Source organism: Furipterus horrens, unplaced genomic scaffold, assembly GCF_987537825.1.
Source record: "Furipterus horrens unplaced genomic scaffold, mFurHor1.1.pri manual_scaffold_6, whole genome shotgun sequence".
Taxonomy (NCBI): Eukaryota; Metazoa; Chordata; class Mammalia; order Chiroptera; family Furipteridae; genus Furipterus; species Furipterus horrens.
Genome location: NW_028327176.1, coordinates 86,702,638 through 86,728,428, shown reverse-complemented (window position 1 = coordinate 86,728,428; position 25,791 = coordinate 86,702,638). Strand labels below are relative to the sequence as shown.

At 45.0% G+C, this 25,791-nt stretch overlaps 1 protein-coding gene across 1 annotated transcript; it reads left to right on the top strand.

Annotated features, from left to right (window-relative positions):
- The first annotated feature begins 70 nt into the window (after positions 1-70).
- Positions 71-24,784, top strand: VPS52 (VPS52 subunit of GARP complex). The gene is made up of 20 exons (XM_090282197.1): positions 71-468; positions 1,246-1,330; positions 1,464-1,516; positions 1,749-1,824; positions 2,016-2,083; positions 2,718-2,893; positions 3,251-3,401; positions 3,675-3,775; positions 3,877-4,009; positions 4,157-4,214; positions 4,562-4,695; positions 5,389-5,544; positions 6,029-6,147; positions 6,489-6,612; positions 6,885-6,980; positions 7,069-7,176; positions 7,389-7,454; positions 23,376-23,487; positions 23,720-23,838; positions 24,032-24,784. Exons 1-20 carry the CDS (start codon positions 379-381, stop codon positions 24,176-24,178), a joined length of 2,172 nt encoding a protein of 723 aa, XP_090138323.1. The 5' UTR covers positions 71-378; the 3' UTR covers positions 24,179-24,784.
- Positions 24,785-25,791: the final 1,007 nt, after the last annotated feature.

Genomic DNA, 25,791 nt, shown 5'->3' with positions numbered 1-25,791 from the left:
GTTACGAAATAGTCTTATATAGCAAGCAGGCGGAAGAGGCGGGGCGATCTTGGTGAAGAGCTTCTAGGGATGGAGGAATCCATTGGACTACTCAGAGTTTCAATTAGTTGCCCCAACTTCCGGTGCGGTTCTTTACAGTTCGTCAAGTTTTGGGGTGTAAGAGCAGCGAAGGTTCCGGGTGAGATCGTGCGTAAGACTTCCAGTTCCCATTGTACTTGGGTGAAGTGGTTAGAGCTCAAAGGGAGAGCTGGAGTCAAACAATTTAACGCAAATATCTGGGAACGATTTCGCGCCGTGCACGACACTCTAGCCTTGTAGTTCCATTCGGGAGAACGGACTTGACACGACTGACAGGTGCCGGAAGTGAGACTGCGCAGAATGGCCGCCGCTGCCACTATGGCGGCAGCTGCCCGGGACCTGGTGATGCGGACCGGAGCCTCAGATATGGAGGAGGAGGAGGGACCGCAGGTGAGAACGCAGGGCTTTTTCTCCTCCGGAATCTCGTTCGGTCGTCCTTGCGTCAGAAAAACCTGGGCTGGGTTTAGGTATAAGGGTGGGAACTCGGTTGCTACCAGAGGTACTCTTCGTAGCCCTCCGTGGGATCGACCTCAGCGAATGGTCGACTCAGATTCCCGGGGCACAATTTCAACTAACCTCCAAATTTTGGGGCAGAATAGAGAAGCAGTGCCGTGTAAAGGTTAAGAACATGGCCTCTGGAGCCAGATTGCCTGTGTTTTAATTCAGTTCTGCTACTTTCATGCTGTGTGTCCTTGGGCCAGTTCTCTGTGCCATCACTTACCATACAGATAAGGTGAAGAAAATAATAAGACTTACCATATAGGTTGTTGGTTAGACAAATGAGTATATTTAAGATGGCACCTGGCATGCAGGTGAACATTGTGTGTTAGCTGACATTTCTAGAAAAACGAGCTCCCAGAGGGATTGTGATAGAACACGTAAGTTAGCAGGAGTCTGGGGGCACCTGAATTCAGTTGCAAGTTCTGCTCTGGTCTCTGCAACTCCTAATTCTTCTCATTCAGACACCTCCATTCTCTGTGGCTTGCTTGGCTCCTTGTCCGTCAGTCCCAAATTGTAGAGCGGGTACAATGTGAGACTTTTGGAATTTTTTGACTCCATACCTATGGCTCCCCAGTAGAAGTTCCTCTCTCCTCCTTGAAGGATTAGGGATTATTCCTGTTATAGTTCATTCTTCCCATCTTTCCCTGTATCCCTTATGCCTTCCAGGGAGGTGGTCCTGGTCTTCAGGAACCTTTGCAGCTTGGAGAGTTGGACATCACTTCTGATGAATTTATCCTGGATGAAGTGGATGGTAAGTGATGGCATGGGATGGATGCAGAGCGCCTGTAATCTGGAAGTAATAAGGCAGGGATTGGTGTGCAGATGTTCAGTGTGGGGAGAGGGAGCTGTGGAACTGAACCCTTATAATAAACTTCTGTTTCTAGTTCACATTCAGGCAAATCTGGAGGATGAATTAGTAAAGGAAGCTCTTAAAACGGTGAGGTTTTCTACTATACTAACCAGCCCCCAGCCTCCACCCTCCCTACCGCAACACTTACCCTCCCCACCGCAACACTTACCCTCCCCTTAAAGAAAAAAAAAAAAAAAAAAAGAAACATCTCATGCACTTACATCATCCTGGCCTCTTACGCTCTAGTCCTTTGTTGATTCTGTTCCAATGTCTTCTTGCTGTAACTTTTTCCTGATATGTCATGTTTATGTTCTCGCAGGGTGTGGATCTCCGTCACTATTCAAAGCAGGTAGAGCTGGAGCTACAGCAGATTGAGCAGAAATCCATTCGGGATTGTATCCTCCAGCAGAGGGAAAGGGTGGTGTTATTAAAATTGGGGATTTTGTGGAACATGGTGCAGACAGCCTAGCTGGGAATGACATCTTCTCTCTGAGGTTTTTGTCACCTCAGGGGGAAATTGGAGAGGTCCTGCAGGTCTGAGGATCTCCATCTTCACAGTGAGGCACCTTGACTTTCTGTGGGTCAGATATCCAAGAGAGTGAGAACATAGCATCTCTGCACAACCAGATTACAGCCTGTGATGCTGTCCTTGAGGTAAGTGACCATGACCTGTAATCCTTAAGATAACTTTGAACCAGCCCTGGCTGGGTAGCTCAGTTGGTTAGAGTGTCGTCCTGATATGCCAAGGTTGTGGGTTCGATTCCTGGTCAGGGCACATACAGAAGTCAGCCAATGCATGCATAAATAAGTGGAACAACAAATCTACGCGCCCCCCCCCCCCTTCTCTAAAATCAACCAATTAAAAAGAAACAACCTTGAACCAGATCACGGTCTCTGGTATCATTCTTTAGATCATAAACCTAAAGGGGCACGGGAGAGAAATGTTGATGTGCAAGAGAAACATTGATTGGTTGCCTCTTGCACGTCCCCACCTAGGGACCTGGCCCGCAACCCAGGCATGTTGCCCTGACTGGAAATTGAACTGGCAACCTTTTAGTCCACAGGCCCACGCTCAGTCCACTGAGCCACACAAGCCAGAGCAGCAACCTTTTTTGTTATTGCCGTAACTAATGTTATTTGCCAGTGGCCTTTGGGGTACCTCTTTCCTTATCACCTGCTACCCTTGTGGGCTGATAGATACTGGAGACTTCACCAATGCACTTAAGTGGCCTACTTGTTCCCTACCAACCCTTTGGTGCTCCAGCAACATCTTCTGCCTTTTCCCCAGCGCATGGAGCAGATGTTGGGAGCTTTTCAGAGTGACCTCAGCTCTATCAGCTCTGAGATCCGGACACTGCAGGAACAGTCAGGAGCCATGAACATTCAGCTTCGAAACCGCCAGGCAGTTCGGGGGAAACTTGGGGAGCTTGTCGATGGTCTGGTAGTGCCCTCTGCTCTGGTCACGTGAGTTACTAGTTTGAAGGGCCACAATGTGTATAGCAGGTAGGTGGGTTGGGCTGACCAAAGTTACTTACCACATGGGTTCCCTGGCTCCAGGTTATTAGGTCCCTGCCAGAAACTGATGATTGGGTTAACAACTCTTTCTAACCTCAATGCATGCTTTAGGCATCAAAGATTAAGAATCATCCAGGGCCAGGTAGGTAGTGAGGGGGTCCAGGAACAGAAAACTGTATATAAATTCTAACTACGATATAGCATACGAAGGGAAAGGAGACAGAGACTGGATGTAAGGGATGTGATTTGAAGTCTAGGGATGTCTGGTCTCCCTCATACCCTATCCCACTTCTCCCTGCTACCCAGGGCAATTCTGGAGGCACCAGTGACAGAGCCCAGATTCCTGGAACAGCTGCAGGAACTGGATGCCAAGGCAGCTGCAGTCCGAGAGCAGGAGGCTAGAGGTACAGCAGCCTGTGCAGACGTCAGAGGTGTCCTTGACCGGCTCCGGGTCAAGGTGAGGGGTGGGGGATACCCTAGAGACTATTAGAACTAGCCTCCCCAACACATTCATTTTGATTTTCCTGGCATAGCTCATTATAGCCTGCCCCCAAGAACTTTACCCTGTTTTACCATGGTAGAATTCATGTTCACATCTCTGGGTTCCCCTGAAAAATCTTTAAAAACACTGAAGAGATATTCTCCACCCTTCCTCCTACTTCATTTAATATGCTCCTAAATAGTAAGCAGGTGGCAGCTTCATGCCCTGTGTTTGGTCTCCCATGTCTAGGCAGTGACGAAGATCCGAGAGTTCATCCTTCAGAAGATTTATTCCTTCAGAAAACCAATGACCAACTATCAGATCCCCCAGACAGCTCTGCTGAAGTACAGGTCATCATGGGAAGGATGGCCTCTTTGAGCTCTGAGCAGCCAAGTGTGGTGTCTGGTTCCTTGGAGAGGCAAGGAGACTGACTGGTCCCTGGCCTCTCCAGATTCTTCTATCAGTTCCTGCTGGGCAATGAAAGAGCAACAGCAAAGGAGATCCGGGATGAATACGTGGAGACACTGGGCAAGATCTATCTGTCTTATTACCGCTCCTACCTGGGGCGGCTCATGAAGGTGCAGGTGAGGTCAAGGAGGGAGAGGCATTCCTGAGCATCTGGGCTGGGAGGAAGGACTACTGCTGGGCAAGGGGGAACAATGTAAGAATACAATTTTTATGGCACTGTGGGAAGAGATGTTTACCAGTTCTCTTTGCTTTCTTTTCTCTAGTATGAGGAAGTCGCTGAAAAGGATGATCTAATGGGAGTGGAAGATACAGCAAAAAAAGATATCCTTCAGCTGAGGAACCCTCATGCTAGGCCTGGAGAACAAGGGGGCTTCTGGCTCTAGCTTCCAAGACACTGTTTCTTACTTTTTTCAGTGGGACCAAAACCTTTGATAATGTGATGAAGGCTATGGCTATTCTTCCCAGAAAAAAAAAAAAGGCATTTTGATCCTTAGTTTTGCATATTATATTGGGGTATAGAGGTTTCCTGAAGCCCATTCACAGATGTCAGGTGAAGTGGGAAGGAGGGGCATCCAGGCTGCGTTGGGCTGCAAAAGACCCTGGAGGTACTGATCTGATCTTCTACCACAGCTGTGATCTTATTGTTTTCTCTGACTCTGACCCTTCACGATTCTTTTCGAAGCCATCACTGCGAAGCAGAAACACTATCTTCACCCTAGGGACCCGTGGCTCTGTCATCTCCCCCACTGAGCTGGAGGCCCCCATACTGGTACCCCACACTGCCCAGAGGGGAGAACAGAGGGTAAGAGGAAGAACAAGATTCAGTCATGAGATGGGTGGGCCAGGAAGTTTCCCACCCTGCAGGCCGCACTGTCAATCCGTTGAGGCCTGGGAGTGGCCTGTTTCAATCTACCTAGTGTTCAGCGATGTGAAGGGGTTTGGGACTATAGATTTAAGGGCGTATGGGGGGAGAGACTCAATGAGGGCAGTGACATGTCCTGAGGCAGGTGTAGAGGTATATGTAAGAGTTGCAGGTGGGGTTGGGCTGTTCTATTGTAAGCCTTTCCTTGCTGCATTACCCACCCATTCAGCGTGCTATTTCTTTTTATTTTTTTAAAGGTTTTTAAATTTATTTAAAAAAAATCCTCATCCAAGAATATGTTCATTGATTTTAGAGCTAGAAAGAGAAACATTAATGTGAGAGAGAAACATTGATCGGTTGCCTCCCATACATGCTCCAACTGGGGATCAAACCAACAACCTATGTGCCCTGACTGGGGCTTGAACCCACAACCTTTTGGTGTATGGGATGATGCCCCAACCAAATGAGCCACCCAGCCAGGGCCAGGATGCTGTTTCAAAACAACCTAGATTGGGGTTAGATTGGAAGAGTCTCCTGAACTCTATACCCAGAGTTGTTGATTTTCCAGCTATATCTGGGGAATCAGTGTTGGGGTTCATCCCCCTGTCTCTCTTCTTTACCCTCCCATCCTAGTATCCATTTGAGGCCCTCTTTCGCAGCCAGCACTATGCCCTCCTAGACAATTCCTGCCGGGAATATCTTTTCATCTGTGAATTCTTTGTTGTGTCTGGCCCGGCTGCGCATGACCTGTTCCACGCTGTCATGGGCCGTACGCTCAACATGACGCTGGTAAGATCCCTAGTTCTTGTGCTCTTAGACCTCTGTGTCCTCAGTCCTCACTGACACCATAGGAGCATCATAGCTCTGGTGGTATTGAAACCAGGACCCTTTGTTCTAAAATGTCTAAGCCCTATACTTACAGTGTGACTCCCTACTAAACCGTCAAAGCTTGGGATCCCCAAGGCTCCCCCTAGTGCTAATCTACACCCAGGCATTAGCATCTGAAAACTGAGGGGCCCTAAACTTTGGTGCTCAACCCTGAATTCTATACTGGGCTTGTGATCGTAGATCCTGGTGAGCAAGGCAGCAGTATCACCCGAATTGTCAGTGGACCGAGACGGAGGGGGCATTTCCCTTTTAGATATCTCTCCCCTCCCTCCCACCCTTCCTCCCAGTGCCACATTCCCTAAAGGAGCACATGCATTTGTCTTTAGCGACTGGAAAGGACTAAGTAACATTCTCTTTCAATCCTTTACCTGTTCCTAAATTGCAGAAGCACCTGGAGTCCTATCTCACGGACTGCTACGATGCCATTGCTGTTTTTCTCTGTATCCACATTGTCCTCCGGTTCCGCAACATTGCAGCAAAGAGGGATGTTCCTGCCCTGGACAGGTCACTGAGTTCTGGTTTTTGAAGCCCTGCTGGTCTTACATGAACTCTTGGTCTTACATGACCCTAGTCTCACCCTTAGGCGCCTAGTGACTTGATACCATTGATCTTATTCCCTTTCACCTGCCAGGAGGCAGAACTACTGGTTTTGACTCACCTTTCATACCCAATCCTACCAGCACCAGCCACCAACTGTTAACCTGAAGGATACTCCAGAATTGGATGGTTTCCCACACATGCACACACCCTAACCTAAACACCACCCCTCCCGACCATCCACCTCACCCCTACCCTTGATCTGACATTCCTGGCCAGCTGATCACTGATTCTGGTTAAGCCCACAGGTACTGGGAGCAGGTGCTTGCTTTGCTGTGGCCACGGTTTGAGCTGATACTGGAGATGAATGTGCAGAGTGTCCGAAGCACTGACCCTCAGCGCCTTGGGGGCCTGGATACTCGGCCCCACTATGTGAGGGAGGGCAAGGGTAACAAAAGGGTTCCTGAAGGGCAGGGTGCTAAGCTTCAGTGGGGCGGGGAGTGTCTACATGGTTTGTTGGGCCCAGCGGGATGTGGAGTCACATGGTGTGAGGGACAGTCCCAGGAGTGAGGTTACACTCAGGATGACTGGGCACTTCGTAGAATTGGAGGCAGGAGTCACAGGTTGGTTGGCCAGCTCCAGGAGCTGGGAGGTTGTGTTGGCTGAGTCAAGGGGTTGATGTGATTTTTCTTCCCACCTTCCAGATCACACGCCGATATGCGGAGTTCTCCTCTGCTCTTGTCAGCATCAATCAGACAATTCCCAACGAGCGGACGATGCAGCTGCTGGGGCAGCTCCAGGTGAGGGGCAGCTCCAGCTGCAGCTGCTAGGGTGTGAGGAGGGCCATGTGCCCTCTCCTTCTCCTGTCACCTCCTTCGGCTTTTCTAGGTAGAAGTGGAGAATTTTGTCCTCCGAGTGGCAGCTGAGTTCTCATCAAGGAAGGAGCAGCTTGTGTTTCTGATCAACAACTATGACATGATGCTGGGTGTGCTGATGGTAACAAATGCTCCCTCTTTTTCCCTACCCAGGGAATTTGGGTTCCCCCACTGTTGTGCTAGGTCTGAGGGCAGGTTTATGCTGGTGTTCTTCAGTCATTTATTCTGGAGTCTGATACATTGGCTAAGTTCAGTAAATGCAGAAGGAAGGGGATATCCCACAGTGAGGGCTGCTTCTCCCCAAACTTCAGATTTCCCTTTGTCTTCCCTTAGGAGCGGGCTGCGGATGAGAGCAAAGAGGTTGAGAGTTTCCAGCAGCTGCTTAATGCTCGGACACAGGTAGGGGTGTGAGGAAAAGGAAAGGGACAGTCCTGTGTGTTGTTCCCTGTGTATGTGTGAGTGTGTGAGTGCATGTATAGGAAGTAGCAGTAAATGGACTCCACTATACAGATTCGGACTTATAACTCTTGGTTCACAACATTGCTGTCATTATTGGTCTATTTTATTTTATTTTGTCTTTTTAAATTTTACTTACTTATTATTAATTAGTGGAAAGGTTAATTTAATTTAACTTTTAATTTTTATTTTTTTAAGTATATTTTATTATGTTGTTACAGTTGTCCCAATTTCTTTTCCCTTAGCTCCGCTCTTCCCAGTACCTACCTCCCTCCAGCAATCCCACCCCCCTTAGTTCATGTCCTTGGGTTGTGCATATAGTTCTTTGGCTTCACCCTTTCCTGTATTATTCTTAACTTCCCCCTGTCTGTTTTATATCAACCAGTTATGCTTCTTAAGCCCTGCACCATTTCCCCATTTGTCCCCCTCCCCCCTCCCAGCTGACATCCCTCGAAATGATCCCCCTACCTATGATTCTGTTCCTATTCTGGTTTGCTTAGTTGGATTTTGTTTTTATCTTTTAGATTTAATTGTTGCTAGTTGTGAGTTTGTTGTCATTTTAACGTTTAAGTTTGATCTTCTTTTCCTTAAGTAAGTCCCTTTGACATTTCATATAATAATAGCTTGGTGATGATGAACTCCTTCAGCTTTACCTTATCTGGGAAGCACTTCATCTGCCCTTCCATTCTAAATGATAACTTTGCTGGTTAGAGTAATCTTCATTGTAGGTCCTTGCTTTTCATCACATTGAATACTGCTTGCCAGTCCCTTCTTGCCTGCAGAGTTTCTTTTGAGAAATCAGCTGATAGTCTTATTGGAACCCCTTTGTACATAATTCTGTTTTTCTCTCTTGCTGCTTTTAAGATTCTCTCTTTATCCTTAATTTTTGACATTTTGATTATAATGTGTCTTGGTGCAGTTCTCCCTGCGTCCAGTTATTTTGAAACTCTCTGTGCTTCCTGGACCTGTAAGTCTTTTCCTCCCCAAGTTAGGGAAGTTCTGCTTCATTATTTTTTCACATAATTTTTCCATTTCTAGTTCTTATTCACCTTCTGGCACCCTATGATTTGGATGTTGGCCTGCTTATAGCTGTCCCATAGTTTTCTGAGCTTTTCCTCATTTTCCTCACTTTTCATTTCCTCTTTCTGCACCGGTTGACTGTTTGTTCCTTCCCTATCTTCTGATTTGTTGATTTGATCCCTGGTTTTCTTTCCCTCACCACTAGTTTCATATGTGTTTTCATTCATTTCAGCAGGGCTAGCCTTCATTCCTTCCCATCTTATTTAAGATCTGCTGTTAGGTCTGTAAGCATTCATATAACCAAAGCTCTGAACTGTGCCTCAGAAAGATTTCCTATCTACTGATCCATTAAATGAGATATTTGCTGTCTGGTCAGCTGCGTGATTGGGACAGTTTTGTGTTTACCTTTGCGTCCTGGGCAGGGCTGTCACACCTCCTATGCTATAGGGGGTGGAGCCCTGTGCACTCATCACTATCAGGCGACCCTTCTCACCACACTGTGGCGTTTTGTGTGGGGGCGGGGGTTTAAGATGGATTCCTGCTGTTCACTCTCCTCCGAGAGACTGGGAGCCTCCTCCTCCGTCCCCACCCCTCTGGCCTCACAGTCCGAGGCAATGGGGGTCTGCCTTCCCCATGGGGGTCTGCCTTCCCCAGTGTTGGAATCGTGAGCTGACGGGTTTGGTCTGCAGCTGGGGGTGCTCCCCAGGTGCTTCTCGCCTCCCCTTTAATACGGGTGTCTGTGCTTACCACCATCCCACCGCCATTGCCACAGCTGTCACCGCCAGCACAGCTTGACCTCTCTGCCCCGGCTTCGCCCCTCCTACCCGTCCGGATGAGCACCACTTGCTTATAACTTCATACGTTGGACTTCCATGTAGCTTTATTTTCTGGAACTTCTGGTTATTTCTAGTTTTGCGGTAGTTATATTCCTTCTTAAGTTGTGGAGGGAGACTGAGCATGTCAGTCTAGGCCTCCATCTTGGCCACAAGTCACCTTTTTCTATTTTATTTAGTTCTTTTTCTGGAGTTTTGTTCTGTTCTTTCATTTGGGTCATATTTCTTTGTCTCATCGTTTTGGCAGCCTCCCTGTATTTGTTTCTACGTATTAGGTAGAGCTGTTTTGACTCCCAGACTTAGTAGCATGGCCTGTCATAGAAAAGTGCACCTGAAAGTTGAATGGGGTGGAGTTTAGGTAATCACCAGGGCAGGGCAACCTATGAGAACCAGATTGATGGAGTCTCAGATATGGCATCTCTGCTCTGTGGCTCTGTGTTGGGGAGGGCCCAGAAAAGAGACAGTGGCCACTGCCTGGCTTTAGGGTTTTGTCCAGGAGGAAGCTGTCCCCTGGCACTCTCCCTGATGCCAGATACTTCCACTTCTCCCCATGTGCCACTCATCCCCTTCCAGTTGTTGTCCTGATGCTGGAGCCCAGAGGGAGTGAGTCTGCATAAGTCCTAAGCCTGTTTTGGGCCCTTTAAAAGGAGATGCCTGAGAATCCTGCAGTTTCTTCTGCCAACCCAGCCTGCACTGGTTTTTACAGCCAGAAGTTATGGGGACTTATCTTCCTAGTATTGGAACCCTGGGCTGTGTGGTCTGGTGTGGGGCTGAGATCCCTTGCTCCCGAGGTATCCTTCCTGATTTTTATGCACCACACTTACGTGTGGGACCACCCACCCGATCTGCATCTCTGTGTCTCCACCTCTCCGCCTCTTCTACCCATCTGGATGAATGTGACTTTTTAGATTCTTTTGGTTGTTGAACTTCCATATAGCTCAATTTTCTGATGATTCTGGGTGATTGTTGTTTTGTATTTTAGGTATAATTTTTGCTATGATTGTGTGAGGAGGTGAGCTGTGTTTACCTATGTCTTCATCTTGACTGGAAGTTTCTTGTTTTTTGTTTGTTTTGTTTTGTTATTAGAGAGGGGAAGGGAGGGAGAAAGAGAGAGAAAGAAACATCAATGTGTGGTTGTCTCTCACGTGCCCCCAACTGGGGACCTGGTCTGCAATCCAGGCGTGTGTCCTGATTGGGAATCGAACCAGTGAACCTTTGGTTCGCAGGCCAGGGCTCAATCCACTGAGCCACAGCAGCCAGGGCTACTTCTTATTGTTTTATTGCTGTGGTTAGGACTTCCAGTACTGTGTTGAATGAGAGAAGTGAAAGTGGACATCCCTGTCTTGTTTCCGATCTTAGGGGGAATGCTTGTAGTTTTTGACCATTGAGTATGATTCTGGCAGTGGGTTTGTCATATATGGTCTTTATTATGTTTAGGTATGTTCTCTCTATTCCCACTATGCTGAGAGTTTTTATCATAATAGGTGCTGGATTTTATTAAAAGCTCTTTCTGCATCTATTGATATGATCATGTGGTTTTTATCTTTTATTTTGTTTATATGGTGAATCACATTTATTGATTTGTGAATGTGGTATGAGCCTTGCATTCCCGGAATAAATCCCACTTGATCATGGGGTATGATCTTTTTGGTGTATTGCTATATTTAGTTTGCTAATATTTTTAAAAGATTTTATTTATTTATTTTTAGAGAAGAAGGGAGAAATAGGGAGAGAAACATCGATATGTGATAGATACATTGATAGGTTGCCTCTTGTACATCCCTGTCTGGGGACCTGGCCTGCAACCCAGACATGTGCCCTGACTGGGAATTGAACCAGCAACCTTTTAGTTCGCAGGTCGGTACTCTCTCCACTGAGCCACACCAGCCAGGGTTCAGTTTGCTAATATTTTGTTGGGGCTTTTAGCATCTGTGTCCATCAGGGATATTGGCCTATAATTTTCTCTTTTTGTAGTGTCTTTATCTGATTTTGGATATAGGATAGTGTTGGCCTAGTAAGATGAGTTTGTGAGCCTTCTCTCCTCTTGAATTTTATGAACTAGTTTGAGAAGGAGAGGTGTTAGTTCTTCTCAGAATGCTTGGTGAAATTCACCTGTGAAGCCGTCTTGTTTTTTGATTACTGCTTCAATTTCATTAGGTATAATCTGTCTATTCAGATTCTCTGATTCTTCCTGATTTATTGTTGAAACTTTGTATGTTTCTAGGAATTTATCCATTTCATCCAGGTTGTCCAGTTTGTTGGCATATAATTGTGTATAATATTACCTTACAATCTTTTGTATTTCTTTGGTGTCAGGTGTTATTTCTCCTCTTTCATCTGATTTTATTTATTTGGGTCTTTTCTCTTTTTTTCTTGATGAATCTGGTTAAAGGGTTGTCAATCATATTTATCTTTTCAAAATACCGGCTCTTGGATTCATTGAATGACTCTTATCTCATTTATTTCTGCTCTGATATTTATTATTTTTTTCCTTCTACTCACTTTGGGCTTTGTTTGTTGTTCTTTTTCAAGTTCCTTTAAGTATGAATTGTTTATTTGAGAATTTTCTTGTTTTTTGAGATAGGCTTGTAATGCTATGAATTTCTCTTAGGATTGCTTTCCCATTGTCCCACTGATTTGGATTGCTGTGTCCTCATTTTCATTTGTTTTGAACCAGTTTTTTGTTTTTTCCTTGATCTCGTTGTTGACCCATGCATTAATTAATAACATGTTATTTAGCTTCCATGTCTGTGTGTTTTTCAGTTTTCTTCTTGTGATTGATTTCTAGTTTAATAGCATTGTGGTCAGAGAAGAGGTGTGATATGATTTCAGTCTTATTAAATCTATTTATTTATTTTAAATTATATTTTATTGATTATGCTATTACAGTTGTCCCAATTTTTTCCCCTTTGCCAACCTCCCACCCAGCACCCCCCATTCATTCAGGCAATCCCCACACCTTTGTTCATGTTTATGGGTCATGCATATAAGTTCTTTGGATACTCCATTTCCTATACTGTACTTTATATCCCCATGGCTATTCCGTAACTATGTATTTGTACTCCTTTTTTTTTTTTAAAGTATATTTTATTGATAATGCTGTTACAGTTGTCCCAATTTCTTTTCCTTCGCTCCCCTCCACCCAATATCCCCTTTCACTCCAACAATCCCACTCCCTTAGTTCATGTCCATGGGTCGTGCATGTAAGTTCTTTGGCTTCACCCTTTCCTATATTGTTAACTTCCCCCTGTCTATTTTGTACCTACCAATTATGCTTCTTAATCCCTGCACCATATTTTCTTTCTCTTCCTCCTCCTAGCTGATAACCATCCAAATGATCCCCATACCTATGATTCTGTTTCCAGTCTGGTTGTCTGCTTCATTTGTTTTTGTTTTTATTTTTTTAGGTTCTGTTGTTGATAGTCGTGAGTTCGTTGCCATTTTAATGTTCATAGGTTTGATTCTCTTTTTCTTAAATAAGCCCCTTTAGCATTTCATATAATAAGACCTTGGTGATGATGAACTCCTTTAGCTTCACATTGTCTGGGAAGCACTTTTTCTGCCCTTCCATTCTAAATGATGGCTTTGCTGGATAGAGTAATCTTGGTTGTAGGTTTCTTTTCATCACATTGAATACTGCTTGCCAGTCCCTTCCTGCCTGCAAAGTGTCCTCTGAGAAATCAGCTGATAGTTCTAAAAGCACCCCCCTGTAGGCAACTCTCTGCCTCTCTCTTGCTGCCCCCAGGACTCTCTTTATCTTTCACCTTTGGCATCTCAGTCATGATGCATCCTGGTGTGGTCCCCTCTGGGTCCAGCTCGCCCAGGACCCTCTGTGCTTCCTGGACCTGTATGTCCATCTCCTTTGCGAAATTTGGGAAGTTTTCCTCAGTGTTTTCAATTCTTGCTTCCTCGTTCTGCACTGGTTGACTGTTTTTTTCTTTCTTATGTTCCAAATCATTGATTTGAACCCCGGTTTCCTTCCCTTCACCATTGGTTTTGTGTGGATTTTCCTTCGTTTCACTTAGCATAACCTTCACTTCTTCTCTTATGTGTTTGCCATAGTCAAGCATATCTGTGAAGCCTGTGAGCATCTTTATCACCAGTGTTTTCAATTCTGCATCTGTTAGATTGTCTGTCTCCTCAGGTTTGTTACGTTGGCTATCCCCTCACCGCTTAATTCTCCCACTGGAACCTTGATCCGTTTCCCCTTTTGGGCCATACATCTTTATCTCCTCATTCTGACAGGCTCCTGTGTTTGTTTGCCTCCGCATCCCAGGTAAAGCTGTCACTCCTGTTAACGTTGTAAGGGGCAGAGCCTTAGGTATACATCAGTACAGGGTGACATGTTTCACCATGTTGTGGCACTGTATGTGGGGGAGGAGTCCAAGAGGGAACAATGCTGCCTGCCCAGCACTCACCCCTTTTCTAGGCACCTCTCCCACATCCACACCAGACTGGCGCCTCTCTAGCTGTTGCCCTGGCTGTCGTTCCCAGAGTGGGTGGGTCTGCGGACGTTCTAGGACCGTGGGGGCCCTTTAAACAAGCGGACTCTGCTGAGATAGGCAGTTTCTGCCTCCACCCCAACCCTCACTGGTCTGCATAAGTCAGAAGCAATGAGGCTTGATTTTCCCCAGTGCTGGGACCGTGGGCTGCGAGGTCTGGTGAGGAGCTGGGAATGCTCCCCAGGTGTCCCTGACTTTTTAAAACATGTGACTGTGCTTTATGCTGGCCTGCCGCTACCACTGCTACTGCTGCTGCTACTACACGACGTCCTCTCTGCCTCGGCCCCACCGCTCCTACCTGTCTAGATGCGTATTTCTTTATATCTTTGTTTGGTGGACTTCCATGCAGTTTGATTTTCTGGAACTTCTGGTTGTTTCTAGTTTTGAGGCAGTTGTATTCCTTCCTAGTTGTGGAGGGAGACACAGAGTGTCTGTCTATGCCTCCATCTTGCCCAATTCCCAGTCCTTTTTGATGGGCTGCTGCTTAATATTGTGTGGGTAGGATTGCTAGCTAAAGCACAGTGTGCACTATTTCCCTCTGATCACTCCTCTACTATGAGAATGTTTTCTTTTTCTGGATAGAGAACATAAAGAAAATTTAGACCAAGTCTAGACTAGTGCTGTCCAATAGATATCTAATGCATGCCACAGTATGAGCTACTTAAGTAATTTTAAATTTTTCTAGTAGCTACATTTTAAAAATTAAAAAGAAGCAGGTGAAATGACTTTAATAAACGTATTTTATTTAAACCACTATATCCAAAAATACTATCATTTCAAAATATAACCAACACAATTTTATTATAAATTTATTTTTAAAAATTTCCCGTTTGAAGCTTCCGAAGTCTGGTATGTATTTTATACTCACAGCACATATCAGTTATGAATAGCCATGTTTCAGGATCACTCATGGTACTGTGTGAGGGCAGGTCATCTCTGTTAGCTGAACTTCCCTTTGCAGTCCACTTCCTTTGTCTCTCACTGCTAGGTTATTAAGATGTGAGTGGGTTATTGCATTGAGGCAACTGTAATAGGTTTAATTTAGTTATTTAATCTTTATCCAAAATTGCATCACAAAGAAAGATCTCTTGTTTACAGAAAGATCCATTCTTGAGGATGTCTCACTAGTCTCTTATTAGTTACCTGACAGCCTTCAGGGGATATAAGTAGACATTTGATGGGAAGAGTTGAAAAGATTTTATTTAAATGGAAATAGTTTTATTTATTTATTTATTTTTGAGATTATATTCATTTATTTTTAGAGAAAGGGGAAGGGGGGGAGAAAGAAAGAAAGGGAGAGAAACATTGATCATTACCTATGCATGCCCTGGCCAGGGACCAAACCCCCATGCATGTGCCCTGACTGGGAATTGTCCTTCAATTTTGCGGAACGACACCCAACCAACTGAGCCACACTAGTCAGGGTGGAAGTAGTTTATTTTTAAATGGCATAAAAGTTTCACCTTTACCTTAACAAGTCTTACTCTGGGTTGGGTTTTTTATTGTATCCATGTTTTTTTTTTCTTTTTAAATTTCCTTCTTCCGTTAAAAAAAAATTTACTTTTTATTATGGAAAATTTCAAATGTATATGCTAATACAGAGAACAGTGCAATGAACCCCCCTGGTACCATCACAGGCATTCAACCAGTAACAGTCACAGTTTTGTTTCATTTGTACCAACACACATTGTTCATCCTCTTCCCGTGGTCGCTACCCCAGTTATTTTGAATTAAATCCTATATATCATTATTCATTTGTAGCAGGATGTGTTTTTAAAACCACAATATGTTGTCACACATTAAAAATTTATCACATTTAAAATAGCTAGTGTTCAGACTTCTGGCCAAGATGGAGGCATGGTAGACATGCTCCATCTCCCTCACAACTAAGAGGGAATTTACAACAACCTCAAAACTAAAAAAGAACAACCAGAAGTTCCAGAAAATCGAACTACATGGAAGTTCAACAAATGAAGAAATGAAGAAATATTCAGCCAGACAGGAGGGGTGGAGCAGGGGAGAGGATGCAGTATGGTGGCAGCAGTGGCTGTGGCATGGGCTGAGGCAGCGTTGAAAAGCACAGCCATTTTATTTATTTAAAAGATTTTATTTATTTATTTATTTTTAGAGAGGGGAAGGAAGGGAGAAAGAGAAGGAAAGAACATCAGCTGGTTGCTTCATGCACACCCCCAAGTGGGGACCTGGCCTGTAACCCAAGCATGTGCCCTGACTGGGAATCAAATCAGTGAACTTTTGGTTTGCAGGCTGGCACTCAGTGCACTGAGCCACACCAGCCAGGGCAGTCATACATTTTAAAAGTAGGGAGGAAAACCTGGGAAGTGATCCCAGCCCCAGACCAGACCACGCAACTCACGGTTCCACCACCAGAGAAAATAGCTACATTGCCTCTGACTATGAAAACCAGTGGGGGCTGGGGTGGAGGAAGAAACAGTTAGACTCAACAGAGTCAGCTACAGGAAGTGGGAGAAGTGCCCAGAAAAGGGGTGAGTGCTGGGCAAGCATCATTGTTTCCTTTTAGACCCCTCCCCAACACAACACCACAATGTGGTGGAATGGGTGCCCAGCACTGATGAACACCTAAGGCTCCACCCCTTACAACGTAAGAGGTGTGACAGCTCTGCCTAAGACACAGAGGCAAACACAGAAAGCTGTCAAGTTGAGAAGACAGAAACGTATGACCCCAAAGCAGGGGCAGTTCAAGGTTCCAGTGGGAGAGCTGAGCGATGAGGAGATAGCCAACCTAAGAGATGGAGAGTTCAAAACACTGATGATGACGATGTGCACAGACTTGACAGACAAGATTAAGTATGACAAACGCAGAAGGGAAGAAGTGAAGGCTATGCTAAGTGAAACGAAGTAAAATGCACGTGAAACCAACGGTGAAGGGAATGAAACCAGGGTTCAAATCATTGATTTGGAACATAAGGAAGAAAGAAATAGTCAACCATCACAGAATGAGGAAACAAGAATTGAAAAAAATGAGGACAGGCTTAGGAATCTCTGGGATAACTTTAAACGTGCCAACATCCGAATCATAGGGGTGCCAGAAGGAAAAGAGGAAGAGGAAGAAACTGAAAACTTAAGTGAAAAAATAAGGAAAACTTCCCTAATTTGGTGAAGGAAATAGACATACAAGTCCAGGAAGGACAGAGTCCCAAACAAGCTAGAGCCAAAGAGGACCACACCAAGACACATCATAATTAAAATGCCAAAGGTGAAAGATAAAGAGAATCTTAAAAGCAGCAAGAGAAAAGCGGAGAGTTACCTACAAAGGGGTGCCTATAAGACTGTCAGCTCATTTCTCAAAATAAAATTTGCAGGCAAGTAGGGACTGGCAAGAAGTATTCCAAGTGATGAAAAGCAAGGGCCTACAACCAAGATTATCCAGCAAAGCTATCATTTAGAATGGAAGGGCAGAAAAAGTGCTTCCCAGACAAGGTAAAGCTAAAGGAGTTTATCATCACCAAACCATATGAAATATTAAAGGGACTTATATAAGAAAAAGGATAAAAATTATGAACATTAAAATGACAACAAACTCACAACTACCAACAAAAGAACCTAAAAATTAAAACGAAGCAGACAACAAGAGTGGGAACAGAATCATAGGTATGGGGATCATTTGGAGGGTTGTCAGCTGGGAGGGGGAAGGGGGAGAAGAGGGGAAATGGTGCAGGGATTAAGAAGCATAGTTGGGTGCAGAACAGACAGTGGAATATTAAGAGTAGTACGGGAAAGGGTAAATCCAAAGAATCATATGCACAACCCATGGACATGAACTAAGGTTGGTGGGACTGCTGGAGGGAGGGGTTGCTGCACAGAAGGGAGCAAAGGAAAAAGAAATTGGGACAACTGTAACAGCATAATCAATAAAATATATAGTACTTAAAAATAAAATAACGTGTTCAAATTTCCTTCATTACCTCATATTTGATCTATATATGGTCCATACATATGTCTCTTTTTAATCTATAGATTTCCCTTCCACCTTTGCCTTCCTCCTCTGCAATTTATTTGTGGAAGAAATTGAGTCACTTGGTCATTTGTCATGTAGAATGATATATAGCTTGGATTTTGCTGATTGCATTCCGTGGTGTGGTTCAACTGTTCCTCTTTTCCCATAAATGTATGGTTAGACAGAAGGAGTTGATCAGACTCTAATTAGATTTTTATATATTTTTTACAAGGATGTTTGAGAAGTAGTGGTGTGTACTGCCATCAAGGGCACATTAATGTCTTCTTGACTCTTTTTGTCAGTATCCATCAGTAATCACTGCCTAGATCCATTAATTAGATGTCTATACCTCTCAGTGTCTCAAAATTATCCATCTCATCTGTCTGTGCTGCATTCTGAGTTATTCAATTATAAGTTAAAATTTGAGTATCATTCAGGTATTTCTAATCTGCTATGTAGCAGATTAAATTTCAAACTTTTGGACTTTAAATACTTTTTAATTTTTTTCAAGGTTTAATTTTGTTATTTTTTAGAGAGAGAAGACGGGAGGGAGAAGAAGGTAGAGAAACATTGGTGTGAGAGAGAAACATCAACTGGTTGCATCTCATAAGCTCCTCAAGACCAGGGACCAAACCTGCAACCCAGGCATGTGCCCTGATCAGGAATCAAACGGGTGGCCTTTTGCTGTGCAGAATGATGCCCAACCAATTGAGCCAAACTGGTTAGGGCTAAATAACTTTTTATTTTCCAAGTCCAGTAGACATACGATATTATATTAGTTTCAGGGGTATAACTCGATGATTAGACATTATATAACTTACTAAATGATCACCGTGATAAATCTAGTATCCATCCAACACCATACATATTACAATATTATTGACTGTATTCTCTATGCTGTACTTTACATCCCTGTGACTATTCTATAGCTACCAGGTTATACTTCTTAATCTCTTCATCCTTTTCACCCATCTTCCAATCCCCCTCCCATCTAGCAACTTTCAAAATGCTCTCTGTATCTGTGAGTCTGTTTGTGTTCTGCTTGTTTATTTATTTTGTTTTGTAGATTCCACATACAAGTGAAATCATATGGCATTTGTCTTTCTCTGTCTGACTAACTTCACTCAGCACAATACCCTCTAGGTCCATCTGTGTTGTTGCAGATGGCAAGATTTCATTCTTTTTTATGGTTTGAGTATGCATCTCTTCTTTATCCACTCATCTATTGATAGACATTTAAGTTTGTTCCATCTCTTGGCTATAGTAAATAATGCTGCAGTGAACACACTAATGCATATATCTTTTCGAATTAGTGTTTTGGCTTTCTTTGGATAAATACCCAGAAGTGGAATTGCTGGGTCCTTCTTTGTCCCTTGTTATATAGCCTTTGTTTTAAAGTCTTACTTTGTCTGATACAAGTATTGCTACCCCAGCTTTTTTTTTTTTTTTTTCATTTCCACTTGGATAAATATCTTTTTCCATCCCTTTACTTTCAGTCTCTGTGAGTCTTCTCATCTGATAGGTAAGGGTCTTGGTTTGTTATCCATTCAGCCTCCGTATGCCTTTTATTATTGCATTTTTACCATTACCATTTATTCCCCCTATACCCTCTGCCACCTTCACTCCCCCCTCCCCCATATGTCTTTTGATTGGAGCATTTAAGCTATTTGCATTTAAAGTAATTGTTGATAGATACGTATGTATTCCTATTTTTTATCTTCTTAAAGAAGACCCATGATTATTTCTTATAATACTGACTTGGTAGTGATGAACTCCTTTAGGTTTTTCTTGTCTGGGAAGCTCTTTATGTGACTTTCAATGCTAAATCTTTGCTGGGTGGAGAAATTTTGGCTGTAGGTCCTTGCTTTTCATCACTTTGAATATTTCATGCCAGTCCCTTCTGGCTGCAAATTTTCTGTGGAGCTGACAGTTTTATGAGAGTTCCCTTGTAGATAACTAACTGCTTTTCTCTTGTTGCTTTTAAGATTCTTTCTGTCTTTAACCTTTGCCATTTTAATTTTGTTGTGTCTTTGTGTGGGTTTCTTTGGGTTCATCTTGTTTAAGGCTCTCTTAACTTCCTGGATTTGTGTGTCTATTTTCTTCACATTAGGGAAGTTTTCTTTCATTACTTTTTCAAATAAATTTCAAATTCTTGCTCTTTCTCTTCTCCTTCTGGCACCCCCATGATGCAAATAGTAAATTTACTATAGGCTCCTTACACTCCCCTCATTATTTTGGATTCTTTTTTATTTATGCTGTTCTGATCGGGTGTTTTCTGCTTCCTTATCTTCCATACCTCTGATTTGATCCTCTGATTCATCTACTCCACTGTTGAGTCCCTGTAATGTATTCTTCATATCAGGTAATGTATTCTTCATTTCTGACTGGTTCTTTTTATGTTTTCTATTTCTGTTTTGTATTTCCTGTCTCTTTGTTGAAGTTCCACTGAGTTCATCTACTCTTCCTGTTAAGTTAATTGAGCATCCTTATAACCAGTGTTTCCAACTCTGCATCTGGGAGATTGTCTCTATTTAGTTTAGTGGGGTTTTTTTTGAGCTTTGTTCTGTTCTTTTATTTGGGTCATGTTTCTTTCTCTCCTCATTTTGCCTGCCTCCCTCCATGTGTTTTATGTATCACCAAGAGCTGCAGTGTCTCCTGTGCTTGATAGAGTGGCCTTATATAGTAGGTGTTCTGTAGGGTTCAGTTGCAGAGCCTCCCCAGTCACCAGGTTGGGAACTCCAGGTGTGTTCTCTGCTTTGTATACCCTCCAGTTGTAGTTGAGCCTTGATTGCTGTTGGCACCTCAGTGAGCAGGATTTATGCCTGGTCCAATCAGCTGCGAGGACCAGCTGCGAGGCTGTGACCACTGTACAGGGGCTCACCTTACCAAGCAGGACTTACTTCAGCAGGGCTCTGGTGCCCACTGAGTCTGCCCCTTGAATGTGTGCCCCTTGAAGTGGTTGCATGGTGGTGTTTGATGTGGTCTGAAGCTGCCCACCAGGTACAATGGCCCTGGGGACTCCTGGGAAGTGCAGGCCAAGGTCAGCTGTCCCTGTGCCCTGCCCAGCGTCACGCAGCATGAGCTCCAAAGTAGTCTGCAAGTGGCTGCTACTTGTGCTGGGCTTGGAGGTACCCAGGAGAGGCCAAGCTGCAAACCAAGGTGGGCTGCCACTAGTGCCTGGGCCTGGGGCCACTTAAAAACAGACCATTTGTTTGGAAAAGTCACTGGAAACAGCTTGTGTGGGTCCACAGTTGGGTGGGGTGGGGGTAGTGGCTTCTCAGGTAATCACCAGGACAAGGGGGACAGTGTTAGCCTGGTTGATGTAGACTCAGATATGGCACTTTGGGGGAGGGCTCAGGACAGGAACAATGCTGTCAGCACTTCTGTCTGAGAGAAAGCTGCCCCTCCGTCTCTCGCCCTGATTTTAGACCACTCAGTTACTCCCTCTGTGTCCCTGGTGCCCCAGTGCTGGAGCTCAGAGCAAGAAAGTGCAAGTAAGTCCATGTGCAGGCCCTTTAAGAGGAACTGCCTAGGACTCCTAAAGTTCTCTGTCTTACTCAGCCATAATCTCCACTCACTTTTATAGCCAGAAGTTACGGGGACTTGTCTTCCTGGCTCTGGAACCCTGAGCTGGGGGGCCTGATGTGGGGCTGGGATCCTGTGCTCCCCTCGGGGGAACCTCCATAGCCCAGATAACCCTCCCAATATTTATCCACCACTCTTGGGTGGGGACCAGCCTGTTCTGCATATCCACTCCTCATAGCATTCTCCTTGTGGCTTCTTTATATCCTTGGTTGTAGGACTTCTGTTCAGCTAGATCTCAGGTGGTTCTGAATAATGGTTGTTCTATAGTTTAGTTATAATTTTGACATGGTTGTGGAAGGATTCGAGTGACTGCATTCACTTCTGCCACCATCTTCACTGGAACCCCTAAAACATGTATATATGTAAAAATATATATTTTTTTAGGGAGAGGGGAAGGGAGGGAGAAAGAGCGGGAGAGAAACATCAGTGTGTGGTTGTATCTCTCGTGCCCCCAACTGGGGACCTGGCCTGCAACCCAGGCATGTGCTGTGACTGGGGATCAAACTGGCAACCCTTTAGTTTGCAGGCTGGTGCTCAATCCGCTGAGCCACACCAGCCAGGGCACATTTTTATTTTTAAATAATTTCTAAAAAGTTACATTTGTTTCAAGTTTCTTCATTCCTTCTCTTGTTAACTAGTCATCTTTGTGTTTGTATTTTTTTTTAAAGGTTTTCTTTTGTTAGGTCACCTTTAAATTTTTTTAAAATTGCTTTTAAAGAGAGAGAGGAAACATCACTTTGTTGTTCTACTTCTTTATGTATTCATTGGTTACTTGTATGTGCCCTGACTGGGGATCAAACCTGCAACCATAATGTATTGCTCTAACCAACTGAGCTAGTTGGCCAGGGTCTGTGTCTGTATCTTTAACTTCTTTAAACATTTCATAAAGAATGTACAACTGCCCTGGCCAGGTAGCTCAATTGGTTAGAGCATCTTTCCAACACACCATGGTTGCAGGTTCGATCCCCAGTCAGGGCACATACAAGAAGCAACCAGTAATGCATGAATAAGTGGAACAACAAAGTGATGTTTCTCTCTCTTTCTTTCTAAAATCAGTCGACCAATCAGTCAGTAAATTAAAAAGAGTGTACAACTGTTGGCAGTTTTTGGAGGCCTTAGGGCCATTACTTATTGTCTATACTGACTCTCATTGTTTTCTTTTTTAAGATTTTATTTTTAAGATTTTATTTATTTTCTGAGAGAGGGAAAGGGAGGGAGAAAGGGAGAGAAACATCAATGTTCAAGAGATACATTGATTGGTTGCCTCTCTGACGCCCCCAGCTGGGGACCTAGCCCACAACTCAGTCATGTGCCCTGACTGGGAATCAAACTGGTAACCTTTTGGTTCACAGACCAGCACTCAATCACTGAGCCACACCAGCCAGGGCTCAGTGCTTTCTTATGTGTCTGTGATCTTTTGAGGTCATTGCTTGATCTCAGTCAGTGGGAGTCATATGGACCTAAGTTGGGTTGAAACTATTTTCCTTCAGAAAGGGTTTGTCTCTACTTTTGCAGTAGCTGAAAGATGCCATCCGCCTGGGTCTACATCAGCCCCTCTTTGTGGTTCTCAAGGAGACTCAGCTTCCCCACTTGAGACTGGCATCAGGCTCTTTCCATACAAGAGTCAGTGTGGCAATTTGCCTTCTGGTAGCCCTGCCTCTCCCAGCGCCCACCTCTCTAGTTCCAGCCCGGACCCATATTTCTTGTTGCTCTGCTCCAAGCTCAAGTTTAGTTTTCTTAGTTTTGTTTTGTTTCTGAGGAGAGGGAGCCTTGAAGATTTTCCCTAACTCGTGTGAGACCAGCAGTTTCTTAAGGTGTATGACCTTTGTAGGGTTTAGCTGTTCTGCTCTGGGAGTATTCTAAGGCCTTGGTCATGATACCAGAATTGGAAAAGTCCGCTGACACTGGACATTCAACTGTGTGTGTGTGTGTGTGTTTGTTTCTCCAGGAATTCATTGAAGAGTTGCTGTCTCCCCCTTTTGGGGGTCTGGTGGCATTTGTGAAGGAGGCGGAGGCTTTGATTGAGCGTGGACAGGCTGAGCGACTTCGAGGGGAAGAAGGTATGAGGGTGGTGTGATAGTAATAGGGTCAGTGGTAAGCTGACTGGAAAAGAAAAATGAGAGAATGTGTATTAGATGGGGAGTGGGCGGAGCAGGAAAGAATGGGTCGGGAAAACACCAGAAAAGAGGGGTTGGATGGTGAGGATGGCTGTGCCTTGGGGAGGACTTAGCGGGGTCAAAGATCATTTAGCCTTGTCCCTATCTGACATTATCTCTTTCCTCCTACCATCAGCCCGGGTCACTCAGCTGATCCGTGGCTTTGGTAGTTCCTGGAAATCATCAGTGGAATCTCTGAGTCAGGATGTAATGCGGAGTTTCACCAACTTCAGAAATGGAACTAGTATCATCCAGGTGACCTGCAACTCCCAGCCCCCACTCCCACTCTTCCCCATCACTAATTTTTTCCCCCTTTTCCCTGGGCTCACCATCATCCAAGTGACCCTTGATCTTCACCTACCAGCTGTGCCCCAAGTTCTGGATAAGCCCTAATCTGATTCTTAATCATCATTCTTAGCATCACTTCTTCTTGACTTTCTCTGACCAGGGAGCATTGACCCAGCTGATCCAGCTCTATCATCGTTTCCACCGGGTGCTATCTCAGCCCCAGCTCCGAGCTCTCCCTGCCCGGGCTGAGCTCATCAACATTCACCACCTTATGGTGGAGCTCAAGAAGCACAAGCCCAACTTCTGATGTGTGGGACCCTGGGATTCACCAGCCCTCTCCATGGACTCCTATACCCCACATCCCATACCCTTCTTCACCTCGCGTTCCCCTTCAGTTCTCCCCTTGCCTCCCAGGTCTCTGACATGCCTTACCCTGCCTTCATTCCCAGAACCCTGCCTCATCAGGGTAAGCTGGATCTCCTTGGGTTTCTGAATCTCCCAATGTCTTCAGGTTTCCCAAGACCACCTTTTTCCCTGGGCTTCCAAAATGACATCATTCTCCCAATTTTGTCTTTTGTCACCCCCAGTCCCCCCCCCCAAAAAAAAACCCTCAAAAAAACAAGACTCTTCTCTTCCTCTTCCTCTGGTAAAACCTTCACTGCCTCAATCTCTGGTTCATTCAACTCTTGTCACCATATCCTGAGGCGTGAAGCCTCAGCTTTTGAAATTGCTGGTAAAGGGAAACTGCCTCCAAGTCAATGAGTCCTGCCCCGCCCCGCCCACGCAAAGTGATTTTTTTTATGTAGCTGTTTGACCTATCTCAGCAACTTGAACACTAACCAGTTCCTCTCCTGGCTTGAAAGGTACTCCAAAGTCAGTTTGCAGAGAACAATAAATATTTAATATGACACAACACACTTCTCCCATTTCCTTTCTCCTGGGGCCTTCAAGTAACCCCATCTCTGCTTCAAGGTCACCTGCATCTCCAAATACATCCTGGGCTTACATCCCTTCTGGTGGTGTTGAAAAAGTAGGAACACATGGTAACCTCTAACCTCTAGCTGCTTTAGGCCAAAGTGGCTGCATTGGTTTTAGAGTGGATTATTTCATGAGTAACCTACCTGGTGGAAGAAGGTGGCCCCTAGTTAAAATGGCACGAGCAAGGGCTGGGTATATGGCTGTGCAGCCTCAAAGATGTTCCAAGGGCTACATTGGCTCCCCCACACCGGCTTTCCTTGGATACCATCCCCTTGATCTGTCCATGGGATTGACGCTCCCTCAACGCCAGCTCCCTACCTGCTCTGGTTGTGGCTGTCACAGCCCCTTGCAGAGGGCTGTAGCACCCAAACCATTGGGGTTAGGTTTGCAGGGTGTCCTTTTCACCCACTTCTGTGTTTGACTTGGAGTCTTCCTGCTGCCCCCGCCTATACACTTCATTAGAACTTAAGACTGGACTGGAGAGACACGGGGGAGCCTTTACGTCCTACGGATAAGACTTGGGCAGTTGGGAAAACGGTAGGTTGGTGCTATAAACTCTGCCCCTATGGCCTAATCATTCCCTCAGGCCTGGGCGAGTGGTGGAAGGAAAGCAGTTTCTATGCCCTGCTTATACCCTCGGGGTGCGGGCCCAGAGAGCCTGGGCCGGCAGAGAAAGCATCCTCGGGCGTCACACGTGGTCAGACCGCTGAGCGCCTGAGTGTCCAGCGTGCGGGCAGCGGAGGGAAGACGCGCTTGTTTCTTGGCTGGACTCCCGCGGTCGCGGTCGCGGTCGCGTCCGCGTCTGGTGGGCTCTCCCGACTGGCTGCCGCGGGGAGGGGTTCGACCCCATCTCCGAGGTTGGGCCTGGCCGCTTTGAGAGTCTTGGCACCCAAGACTAAATAGAGCGGTGGGCGGGCTGATTCGGGGACTGAAAGCGGCTCC

Coding starts and splice junctions, on each gene's coding strand:
- VPS52 (XM_090282197.1), top strand. CDS start 379: ATGGCCGCCGCTGCCACTATGGCGGCAGCTGCCCGGGACCTGGTGATG. Junction 1,517..1,748: donor TAAAGGAAGCTCTTAAAACG/GTGAGGTTTTCT, acceptor ATGTTCTCGCAG/GGTGTGGATCTCCGTCACTA. Junction 1,825..2,015: donor GCAGAAATCCATTCGGGATT/GTATCCTCCAGC, acceptor TCTGTGGGTCAG/ATATCCAAGAGAGTGAGAAC.